General features: G+C 35.9%; 1 protein-coding gene across 2 annotated transcripts in view; it reads right to left on the bottom strand.

The window, feature by feature from the left end:
- The window catches only part of XPR1 (xenotropic and polytropic retrovirus receptor 1), a 239,905-nt gene that overhangs the window by 120,558 nt on the left and 106,719 nt on the right, over positions 1 to 12,628 (bottom strand). The window contains exon 1 of one of the 2 annotated variants that reach the window (XM_032319241.1): positions 10,848 to 11,988. The exons of the other annotated variant lie outside the window; for it this stretch is intronic. Within the exon in view, the coding sequence (XP_032175132.1) occupies positions 10,848 to 10,899 (52 nt within the window). The 5' untranslated portion in view covers positions 10,900 to 11,988. Of the gene's footprint in view, positions 1 to 10,847; positions 11,989 to 12,628 lie in introns of those variants that run through there. 2 annotated transcript variants of the gene reach the window in all.

The following is a 12,628-nucleotide window of genomic DNA, read 5'->3' as shown; positions in this document are numbered from 1 at the left end:
TGGACCAGCAAACAGAAAATTTTAAGTTCTACTCTTAATTCTTTTAATGGTAATGTTATATAACCACAGTGAGTTAAACTCTATCTCAGCGGTCTTCTGTTTTCTGTGTTTTTTTCCCTTTTTTTCTACTTTTTTTAGATTTCAAGGTTTTATCATCTCCTTGAAAACTATAAGTTAATGCCATAAAGAAAACAAGATTGATGTAATGGTAAAACCCACATACTATTAATACATTAGAAGTTCAGAAAAGGGGGCATATATTTGAAAGTAGTATCAGATGGAACTTGATCTGGATTTTTGAAGGTAAGGAAAAATCTAGAAGTCAGAGAGAACAGAAGCGATGTAAACAAATAAGGGAAATAGTTTACATAAGGTCCTGGAACTGAGTACTGAAATCAGCGCAGTGTATGTAGGGAGATTAAACTAGCTGGAGCTAATGGAAATGTAAAGATCATTTAGAATTTGATGGACTATGCTACTTATTGGGGGAAAAAAATGGTTCTGGAGGCCAGACTGCCTAGGTTTAAATCCTAGCTCTGCCACTTACCAACTAAGTGCTTGTACAAGGTCTAATTCTTTCCATTATTCCTAAACAGAAGCAATACAGCAATAGAAAGACAAAGGACTGTACCAATGCGGTGGATCTACTTCTCAATTATCCTGAGTATGTCTGGCATCCAGTTATATGCATATAACTTTCTGCACATCCTTTCACTAGTTAAAATATAGCCATCTTGAAAGCTTTCTCTACAAAGCTTTCTCTACAAACTGAAATAATTTTAGAGTTCAAAACACCTGAGCTATTCCCAGATATGAAACTCATTTTAGAGATGCATACGCTAAAAATCTAGAATAGAAACACAACCAATGTCATGCTTATGCTACTTGATTGCCATTATACCACTTAATATAAAGAGTCATTCAAAAGGTATATTTATTTTTTTAAAAAGTACATTTATACTAAATATCCCTCTTTGGAACTTATAATAGTCATAGTGGAGATAAGTGGTCTCCAGAGTGGGGTGACTGAAACTGAATCACATGGGATGGGCAAGAACATATTAGATTATCCATTTGTACATTTTATTCAAACAAAAAGTCAGCTTTACTAATATGTATAATAAAGATAAAAAGTTAATACCCTTACTTGGTCCATAGTCTGTTTCATGGCCATGTTTACCTTTAATATTTGAGATATCCTATGAGAAAAATGGGAATTCTACAACACAGAGGATAAGACAAAACAGAAGCAAAAACAAACAAACAAACAAAAAACACACAAAACCCTGGCTCATTCATTCAAGTCAACACTAAGGTTAACAGGTGCCTTAGTAAGTGGGTCTGTGGACCATATTATAAAATGTCAGGGATGCTTGGGTGGCTCAGTGGGTTAAGCCCCTGCCTTCGGATCAGGTCATGATCCTAGGGCCCTGTGATCAAGTCCTGCATCGGGCTCCTTGCTCGTCAGGGAGCCTGCTTCTCTCTCCACCTCTGCCTGCCACTCTTCCTGCTTGTGCGCTCACTCGCGCTCTCGCTCTCTCTCTCTCTCTCTGACAAATAAATAAATAAATAAAATCTTTTTTTAAAAAAATGTCAAATTACTCTCACAAAATGCATAAGCAAATTAAAAACATTACTGCTAGCATTTCAATCAAATAAGGTAAGTTACCATATGGGAAAGAAAAAATAAGTTGGATCTCTCTCATACCTTACAACGAAAAAATTCTAAATAAATCAAAGAGTAACCATAAATAGTGAAACTACAAAAGCACTAGAAGGAAATACAAAAGAATTTTTAACTGTCTCAAATCATAAGAGAAAAGTTTTATAAATTCATTTGCTTAAAAATAGAATCATTTTCTGAATGACAAAAGAATCATCACAAGTCAAAACCTCAACCACAAAATAGGTAAAAAGTATATGCAAATCATGTAACAAAGGCCTAACTCCCTTAATAGATGAAGAGTGTCTCTGATAATTTTTTAAAAAGCAACAACCCAAGAGAAAAAAACTGGGTAGTAGTTATAGAAAGGCAATTCAGAATTTAAAAAAAAAAATGTGCACAGCTATTAAAGTTCAGTTTCACTCAAGGTAAGAGAAAGCAAATTAAAACAGAGTGACCCAGGTTTTTTGTATGTATCTATTAAGTAAAAATAAATCCGATAATATAATGTGTTAATGAAGGTGTGAAGGAAAACAGCACCCATACATCCCTGATAAGATCATGAAAAATGACTTCTATGGGGGCACCTGCGTGGCTCAGTCAGTTGAGCATCCAACTCGGATTCAGCTCAGGTCATAATCTCAGGGTCCTAGGATCAAACTCTGTGTGCAGCTCCACACTCATTGGGGAGATGCTTATTCTCTCTCTCTTCCTCTGTCCCTCCTCACCTCCCACACTCACTCTCAAATAAATCAGTCTTTAAAAACACAACTTGTATAGATGGCAATTTATTAGCAATTTTCATTTCTAGCAATTATCCTACAGATATACAAATATAAAACAACATATGTAAAATAGTCATTACAGCATTGTTTGTAATATCAAAAGACTGAAAAGAACCTAAAAGCCCATAAGAATAACATTACATAAACAGGAAACTTTTTTTTTTTTTTTTTAAGATCTATTTATTTACTTATTTGACAGAGAGGGAAATCACAGGTAGGGAGAAAGACAGACAGAGAAACATGGGGAAGTAGGCTCCCTGCTGAGCAGAGAGCCTGATGTGGGCCTCGATCCCAGGACCCTGAGACCATGACCTGAGCTGAAGGCAGAGGCTTAACCCACTGAACCACCCAGGCACCCAAACAAGAAACTCTTACAGTGCAATATCATGTAACATTTTTAACAAGGTATTTGTTTGTATACTACAGAATAATCTCCAAAATATATTAAAAAGGAAAAAATAAGATGTAAAATAAAAGAGAAATTGTAAGAAATTTATAGTAGGGATGCTATGGGGAGAACCATGTAGTTAGGGAAAAGGACTGAAAGGAAAACTTACTCTCACTGTGTACAGTGTTTTTTGCATTTTTATACAACCTATATAGGGCACCTGGGTGGCTCAGACAGTCAAGCATCTGCCTTTGGCTCAGGTCATGGTCCCAAGGTCCTGGGATCGAGTCCCGTCCCTGCCTAAGCGGAAGCCTGCTTCTCCCTCTGCCCCGCCCTCTGCTTCTGCCATCTCTCATTCTCTCTTTCTCAAATACATAAATAAAATCTTTTTTTAAAATGATCATACAGCCTATATAAATTGTCTACTGAAAACCCGAACTGAAATATTTAAAAAGTACTGCATAAATAAATAAATAAATAAAGCAAAGCCATGGATAGAATACCTTAATAACATAAGCATGAGCAAACAACATAAAAAGAGGGGAGCCAACACTTCCATTCTCAATATATCAAAATTAGTCACACTTCGAAGCAAAATTAGAAATGATCTAATTCAGACCTGACAAATTTGACTAATGAAATTCAAAAATAGCAGTAAGGCTATCTGAAATATGGGTTTATATCCATTGTTATCAACAATAAACTTTGTCCTAGGTATTTACTGTAGTGTGTGCTTTCTAGCTAATGCAAGTATGAAGCTAGGGGTTCTTAGATGGCTCAGCTGGTAGAGCGTCCTAGTCTTGATTTTGGCTCAGGTTATCATCTCAGGGTCGTGGGTCTCAACCCCAAGTCAGGCTCTGGGCTTAGCACAGAATCCATTTGCCTCTCTCTCTCTCTCCTATACCCCTTATCTTCCTCCCAACACTCATGTGCTCTATCAAGATATACAGGCATTTAACAACTAAGTATATAAACATGGAGATAAAACTTCATGAATTTGTCAGCAATGACTTAAAGTCACAAGATATTAAAAGTATTTGATAAAATTTTAGATAGCACAATAAAAAAATGTTTAGAAACCACTTCTGCAACTTTTTCACAGTTACAAAGAGCCACATACCACTGAGGAAATGGATTCCTCCTGCCATGGAAAGAAAAATGCTAAAGCACTGCACAGAAAATATATGGAAACAGAAACACATTTGCTTTTCATTATACACTACTGAAAAATACATTAAAAACTGCCTGATGGCTTGAAGAAAAAGAAAGAATAAATTATACAATGTTGCCTATGTGGTTGAATAAAAAATTTTCTATTTTCAGATTTTCTATTATGTCTCAGCTTATGAAATTGCCATATTTTATTTTAATGGTGAAGTACAAGAACAATTTTTTGGTGATACACTAAGGAAAAATGTATTGCAGAACATATACTCTTAATAGCAAATAACCTCTTTAATAAAAGCAATGTTTAATGAAAAAACATTTATAAAGAGGTGAATCAACTTCTTTATAATTAAAATAAAAAGAATTACAAGATTAAGGTGAGCAAAAGAGGAAGAACAGAATTTGTAAAAATATTCCATTGTATCATTCACAACAAGTTATTGCAATAAATTTATTTAAGAAAGAAGAACTCAAGGGCTGCACAAACTCATTGAAGTCATTAATTATTTTAATAAAGCAATACCTTTAAAATGTAGTATGAGAAAATGTAATGAAATCCTTATAGTAGTTTGTAATAAGATAGGCTAACAATAAAAATCATTTGTAGAGGCACCTGGGTGGCTCAGTCGGTTAAGTGTCTCTTGATTCAGCTCAGGTCATGATCTCAGGGTTATGGGATCGAACCCTGTATCAGGCCCTGTGCTTCGGGCTTGGAGCCTACTTTCTTTCTCTCCTTCATCCTCTCCCCCCTGCTCATGCCCTCTTTCTCTCGTTCTCTCTAAAATAAATAAACCTTAAAAAAAAATCATCTGTTGAACACAAAAGAGGGTGGGTTATCTCATGTCACAGTACTTTTAATTAAAAAGCTGTTGAGCTTAAAACTAGAAAGAAGTTCCATATTTGCTGACCTTTTCTGTAACAAGTGACTGTCAGTAGTATAACACATACCCAAATCTAAAAACAAAAAAAAATTCAATCTGTCCTTCTAAAGTAAGGGTAACGTTTCAACAATCAGTAAGAAAGCATGTGCTTTTCAAAAGTGGTCTGTAATAATGAAGACAGCTTTTTGAAAAACAACATTTGGAAATGAGATTTGATTTTTTTTTATTGTTATTCCTGAAAAACACACACATACACGCTCCTGTCTGCACACTAAAAAATTGGTGAACAATTTTACAGACTTACAACTACTTGCATCTGGACCTACTTTTCTTTGTGAGGTATCTTTCCAAATATGATGACCAGAAAAACAAAACATCAAAACAAGCTCAACTTAGGAAAAGAACTTTCAAAATTGATATTAAAAAGTAAAAATATTTCAAATGAAATTAATAAGTCAATTCCACTAACAAAAGCATCCAAAAGAATAAAATACTTAGGAATAAATTTAACAAAAGAAGTGTAAAACTTATACTCTATAAACTATAAAACATTGCTTGAAAGAAATTAAAATGTTTAAATAAATGGGAAGACATCCCATGTTCACGGATCAAAGACTTAATATTGTATGGAAATACTTCCCAAATTGATCTGCAGATTCAAAATAATCCTTATCAAAATCCCAGCCAGTTTCCTTACCAAAATAGACAAGCTGATCCTAAAATTCTTACAGAAATACAAGGAACATAGAATATCTAAAACAATCCTGAAAAAGAAGAGTAAAGTTGAAGAACTTACACTCCTGATTTTTAAACTTATTATAAAACTACAATAATTAAAGATATAGAATACTGAAGAACAATACACATACAGATGCGATGGAATATAACTGACAGCCTTACATTAATGGCTAATTGATTTTCAATAAAGGTGCCAAGACAATTCAATGAGGAAAAAGAAGTCTTTTAAACAAATGGTGAAGGGGCAACTGATTATCCACATGCAAAAGAATGGTGTGGGAGTCCTATATTATATCGTATACAAAATTTAACTCAAAATGGACTAAGGACCTTCTTTTTTTTGCCAGTGTTCCATTCCACTCTACTAAGTGTCATAGATAATAGTACACTGCTCTTAGAAAGAAACAGAAAAATCTTTGTGACCATGGATTGGGGAGAGTCCTCCTAAATATGACACTGAAAGCACAAGCAATGAAAGGAAAAAATAGATAAATTAGACGTCATTAAAATTAAAACTTTTGTGATTCAAAGGACATCAAAAAAGAAAGAAAGAAAGAAAAAGAAAAGACAACCACAAAAAAGGAGAAAATATAAGCAAATTCTATAACTAACAAGGGATCTGTATCCAGAATACATAAAGAACTCTAAATCTCAATAATAAAAAGACAACCAGGGGTGCCTGCGTGGCATCTGCCTTCAGCTCAGGTCATAACTGAGTCCCACATAGGGCTCCCTGCCCAGTGGGGAGCCTGCTTCTTTCTCCTTTGCCCCTCCCCATCAGCTCCTGTTCTCTTTCTCTCTCTCTCTCGCAAAAATAAAATTAAATCTTTAAAAATAATAATAAAAAGGCAACCAAATTTAAAACTGGCAAAGGATCTCATAGACATTACCTCCCAAAAGATATAAATGGTGGGGTGCCTGGGTGGCTCAGTCAGTTAAGCATCCTTACTCTTGATTTCAGCTGTAGTCATGATCTTAGAGTGCTGAGACTGAGCCCAGCATCAGGCTTCATCAGGCTTCCCTCTCAGCAGGGAATCTGCTTGAGATTCTTTCTCTCCCTCTTCCTCTGTCCCTCCCAGCAGCCCCCCACCCCTGCTGGCTCACATTCTCTCTCTCTCTCAAATAAATAAATCTTCCTTTAAAAAAGATATAAATGACTAGTAAGTACATGAAAAGAGGTTCAGAAGATATAAGATGCAAATTAAAACCACAATGGCATACTATTTCATACTGCTATGATGGCTATAATCTAAAAATAATAAGTGGTAAGGATAGAGAAAGTAGAACCCTCATGCATGGCTGATGGGAAAGTAAATTAGTACAGTTGGTTAAATACGGTTACCATGTGACCCGGAATTCACATCTAGCTATATACCCAAGAGAACAGTAAACATAAGGGTACATAAAAACTTGTACATAAATATTTCTATCAGCATTATTTATAATGGCCAAAAGGTGGTAGTGACCCAAATGTCCATCAGCTGATACACAGCTAAATAAAATATGGATATTCATATAATAGAATATCATCTGGCAATTAAAAGGAATGAAAACTGATATCTGTTACAACATGAATGAACTATGAAAACATTTTGTTAAGTGAAAGAAGCTAGTCACAAAAGACCACATATTATATGACTGCATTTATAGTTTTAAACATCCAGAATAGGTAAATCCATAGAGATGGAAAGCAGATTAGTGGTTGTCTACAACCGCAGGACATAAAGAGGAGAAAAAAGTAACCGCTAATGGGTACAGAAATGGCAGGGGGAGTGGGGGGTGGTAATGAAAATGTTCCAAAATTGACTGTGGTGCTGGCTATATAACTCCATGAAGATTCTAAAAAGCACTGAACTATATACTTTAAATAGGTGAACTGTATGGTCTGTGAATTAAATATCAATTGAAAAAATTAAGCCTATTCCATCACATTGTTCTGATTTTTAAAAAATGGTTTTGTACTGATAAAGTTATTTAATACGCTGGGACCCAAAAGGGAGGCCGATCCAGTAGTCCTGCCCACATCACCAATCTAAACCTAAGTCAGCCCGCACTTACGGGAAACACCTATCAGTGAAATCTAACATAAGCCAAAAACCATCCTCCAACTCAGTTTTAGGTAGCTTATCTTACCCTAGAAAAGAAGACCTGGTAGCTTTATCAGGAAATCCTCAACCTTCTAGCCAATCATACACTGTTTTGGAGTTGCCCCTTTTAAGGCTCTACAAAGTCTGCTCTTTTCCAAAATCCCTCAAGAAGAGTGCCCCACCGCTTGTGAGCCACTGTACCCCTCTAATCCATGGATTTTTCCTTGAATGAAGGACATCAAACTTGTTAATAAATTGCATTATTTTTATCATTTCACGATAGTGTTAATAATTAACATACTTAAAAAGGGGGGGCCCTGCGTGGCTCAGTGGGTTAAAGCCTCTGCCTTCAGCTCAGGTCATGATCCCAGCGTCCTGGGGTCAAGTCCTGGGATCAAGCCCTGCATCATCGGGCTCTCTGCTCAGCAGGGAGCCTGCTTCCCCCCCTCTCTCTGCCTGCGTCTCTGCCTGCTTGTGATCTCTGTCTCTGTCAAATAAATAAATAAAATCTTTTTTTAAAAAAATAACTCATTTAGAATAATTAACATAAAATATTTAAAAATATACTGAAGGGGCACCTGGGTGGCTTGGTCGATTAAGACTGACTCTTGATTTCAGCTCAGGTCATAATCTCAGGATTGTGAGACTGAGCCCCATGTCAAGCTCCATGCTGGACATGGAGCCTCTTTAGGATTCTTTCTCCCTCTTTCTCGGTCCGCCTTTCATCTTTATCTTAAAATTCTTGTTTTTGTATACTTTGTAATGAAGATAGTATTTATATTAGCAGGAATAAATAAATGGTTTCTTAAAACTACCTGTACACAAGAAATCTTTTTACTGATTGGGTACTCAATCTCCTAAAAAGCTTAGCAATACAGGCTATATAATTACAGATAATAATTCAGCAGCTATTCATTTACTCCCTTAGCACAATTCTTTTGAGTATTACACTCAAATTCTTTTTTTAAATCAATGTTATTTATCCAGATGTTTATATCTTAGTTTCCAATTTTAATAGTAAGCTCATTTGTGAACAGGAACATGGGAATTCCCTTTTTTGCCTAGATTTTGCTAGGCAAAATTTTGCTTCATTTTTAAATTTTGGGAGACAGAATACCTTTATTTAAAAAAAAACTTTCTCAGGGCACCTGGGTGGCTCAGTGATCTCCAGGTCCTAGGATCTAGCCCCAGTGGGGCTTCCTGCTCAGCAGGGAGTGTGCTTCTCTCTTTCTCTCTCCCTCTGCACCTCTTCATTCTCTCTCTCTCCCTCTCAAATAAGTAAATCAAATCATAAATAAATAAATAAATAAAACTTTCTCTTTTGAAACAATCTCAAGTGACAGACAGGTGCTAGTAGTATGGTATAATTAAAAATAAACATGTAGTCTTCCCTGGTTCCTAGCAGGAGTTCAAAAAACTGTTGTTATTTCCTGTGTAAGCCAAGTGTCTTTAGTTATTCAAAAATAAGCCCCATCAGGTCTTAGCTGAGTTTATGCTAATGAGGTGATGAAAGGTAGGCAGGCCCCCTAGATAACTTCAAGATGAGGGTTGGTCACCAGAATAATCAAGTCAGTGATTTCAGGGTTAGAACTCCCCCCTTTCCCACTCCCAATCTTCAGTGAGGAGAAAGGGGCTAGAGTCTAAGTTCAATCACCCACGGTCAGTATTTTATTTTACCTTATTTTATTTTATTATTATTTTTTACGGCCAGTATTTTAATCAATTAAACCTATATAATGAAGCCTCCATAAAAACCCCTAGGCAATTGGGTTTAGACAGTTTCTGGGTTGGTGAATATATTAATGTGTGAGCCTAGAGAGGGCATGGAAGCTCGGCATCAACCACCCCACCCCTCAATATCTTGCTCTATGCATTTCTTTTATTTCGCTGTTTCAGAGTATATCCTTCATAATAAACCAGCATATTAAGTAGAGCACTTTCCTGAATTCTGCAACTCATTCTATTGAATTACTGAACGTGGAGAGGAAGTGGGTTATGGGAATCCCCAGAATTTCAATTGGTCAGGCAGTAGTATGGGTGCCTGGGGACTCTACTTGCAGCTAGCAGCTAAGGTCCCATAGGACTGACCCTCAAGCTTATGTGATCTGATGGCTAATTCTAGGTACGTAATACCAGAATATAACTAAATTACTGGACACCCACCTGGAGTCAGAGAATTGACTGTCAATATGGAAAAATGACACATTAGAGAAAAACCAGGTAAGTAAAAATAAGTCTTTCATTTTCCTAAAACATCTACAAATTGCAAACTGTTATCACCCTCAAATAATTTAGACTATATTTCTATAAACAATGCCATTTCCTCCATAATTACAATGCAACAACAACAACAACAACAAAAAAAAAAACCCAGAAAATAAATACTGATACATATACCATTTAATCTTCAGACCCCATTCAAGTTTCTCCAAAAGTTACAATCGTATGCTTTATACTAAAAAGATTCAGTCCAGAATTACCTGTCACATTTAGCGGTCATGTCTTCTTAGAGTCTTCTATTTTTCCTTTCCTGAATCTTTAGTTCTTTCCTAAACTTTATGACCTTTATACTTTAGAAGATAACAGGCAATTATTTTATAAACTGTCCCTCAAGTTGGGTTTGTCTGAAAATTGCTCATGATTAAATTCAAGTTATGCATGTTTGGCAGGAATTTCACAGAAGTGATGCTGTGTTCTTACTGCATTTGACCAAATGGCACGATTTCTCACTTGTCCACTTAATGATAATTTTAACTCATTATTTGATTAAGGTAGTACCGTAAAGTGGCAGCTTCTCCATTATGAATTCTTTTCCCTCTTTGTAATTAATAAGCATTTTGTGAAGCAGGTATTTTAAGACCATATTCTATTCCCAACCAAGTTTTAAATTTACTCGTTTATTTTCATTTCCCCTTTGGTAATTAGTAAGTATTTTGTGGAGACATAGTACAAAGCCATGCAAATATTCTACTCCTCCTCAGAATTAAATGTATTCATTTTTAAATTTATGTGGGTATAGACTTACAGATCTCCATTTGTTACCATCATTATTTACTTTGATGCTTAAAATATCCTAGATTTGGCCAGTAGAAGCCAAAACCTCTCAAGGCTTCTCTATCCCTTTTAATGTGTCCCCACCATCTTCAAGCACTTCCTTACTTTGTGGCACAAAAATGTATTCCAGGCTCATCTTGTATGCTACCTTTCCTGGTCCTGCAACAGGCACTTCTCCAAAGAATTCTGGTTTGCTTAGTGAAGAAAGGTTCAGTCAATTCTATAGGGTGACATACATGTTCCTTAAAATCACTGCAACTATATAAAGTCACTTAGTAAAAACCATAGGGCTTATGGTTAAAGGGGTTAGAAGCACAAACTCGAAACATTCATCAGGGCATTTTAAAAAAAGAACCTAACAGAAAAAGCAACACACTTTTACATATGGTAAATAGCTAGGAAATACACAAATGCCACAGTAAACATGGCACTTTACCCTCAAAGAGATCTAAAGGTTGCTTATGGAAATGGCTGTGTGAAGGGCTGAAGTTTGTGAATCACTGTGCTATGAAGAAGGCTAGCTATATCAAATTAGGGGAAGTTTATACCAAATGTGGATGGGTATGGCACATAACATAAGCAGTAAAATAAGGTAAATGCTAAATGTTAAGGTGTGCACATGTGTGCATTTTATGTCTTTCTACAGAGTTTGGTTCACCTGAGTTCACCTTGTATTTCTTAAGGGTGAAACCACATATAATTAAACACAAAATTCATGCTGTGTTCTACCTTTCCCCTAATCCAGTAATTGTATTGCAGCAGACTCATGTTTTCAAAACATGTGTTAGAGTGGGACTAATTATATTTAGAAACTAACACCTGAATGCTCAGTGTGTTTACTGTTATTGCAGTCCTGATTGCCAATCCCTCTTAGGACACAGAGTTAATGACATACGTATACATACCCACATACCACGTCTACCTATGTATGCTGAAAATCATGAGCTCGTCGTATTATCTCCAATGCCAGCCCAACACCATAGGGTTCATTCTAGTTTTACCGTTCTCCATATCTGTGATTTCCTTCCCTAAAAGAAACCTAGCTACTATCACCTTCAACGTATTTACTTATTTGATCAATCCTCGGTGTGTTACCAGTATTTCATGGTTGCAGTGACCTACTCCCTACCACGTAGGTGCCCTCCTCATTCCATTCAGGTTCTAATATTGTGCACTTGGCTTTTGAAGTAAATTATTGGGTGTAAGGGAGTAATGGGGAGAGGGGAGAGGAAGAGAAAACAAAAAAGGGGGCATGAAAAATTTTGAGGGAGAAGAGCCCACTGTTACAAAGTTACTTTAAAATATAAAAAGAAGAAAACAGGGTAAATTTGGGTTCCATACCATTAAGCACTTTTTTGTAATAATGAGTTCTATTATTATATTTTCCTTTTCTAAAACATTAGACTGTGGAAAATTCCAAACAGAAAACTAGAGAGAACAGAAATAAGCTCTCATATATGGGTCAATTAGCAGAAATAAACCGTTTAGACACAGGCAAAGACACTATTAATCAAAATAAATGATGTTAACTTTTCCACAAGGGGCCATTTATACAGTATAAGACACACTAGGGCCCAGGGCCCTTGGCCCTCCTCTTATGGAACTCATATTCTAAAGGAACGATCAGCAAGTAATTAAATAAACTACGGCACTATCAGATTGCTTTAATGGCTATGAAGAAAATGAAACCAGGTAATCTGATACTGTAACAAGTGCACAGAGAATGACTTGAGAATGGGTAGTCAGAGAACATCTCTGTTAAGAGGAGGCATTTGAATTGAGACTTAAATAACCAGAAGGAAGAAGCTAGCCTGGCAAAAATGTGAGGACAAAGGAATAGAAGATACAAACACTCTAACAAAAGC

This window comes from Mustela erminea, chromosome 17, assembly GCF_009829155.1.
Source record: "Mustela erminea isolate mMusErm1 chromosome 17, mMusErm1.Pri, whole genome shotgun sequence".
NCBI classification, from domain to species: Eukaryota; Metazoa; Chordata; class Mammalia; order Carnivora; family Mustelidae; genus Mustela; species Mustela erminea.
The sequence above is the reverse complement of the archived record's forward strand: the minus strand, read 5'-3'. Positions and strand labels throughout refer to the sequence as shown.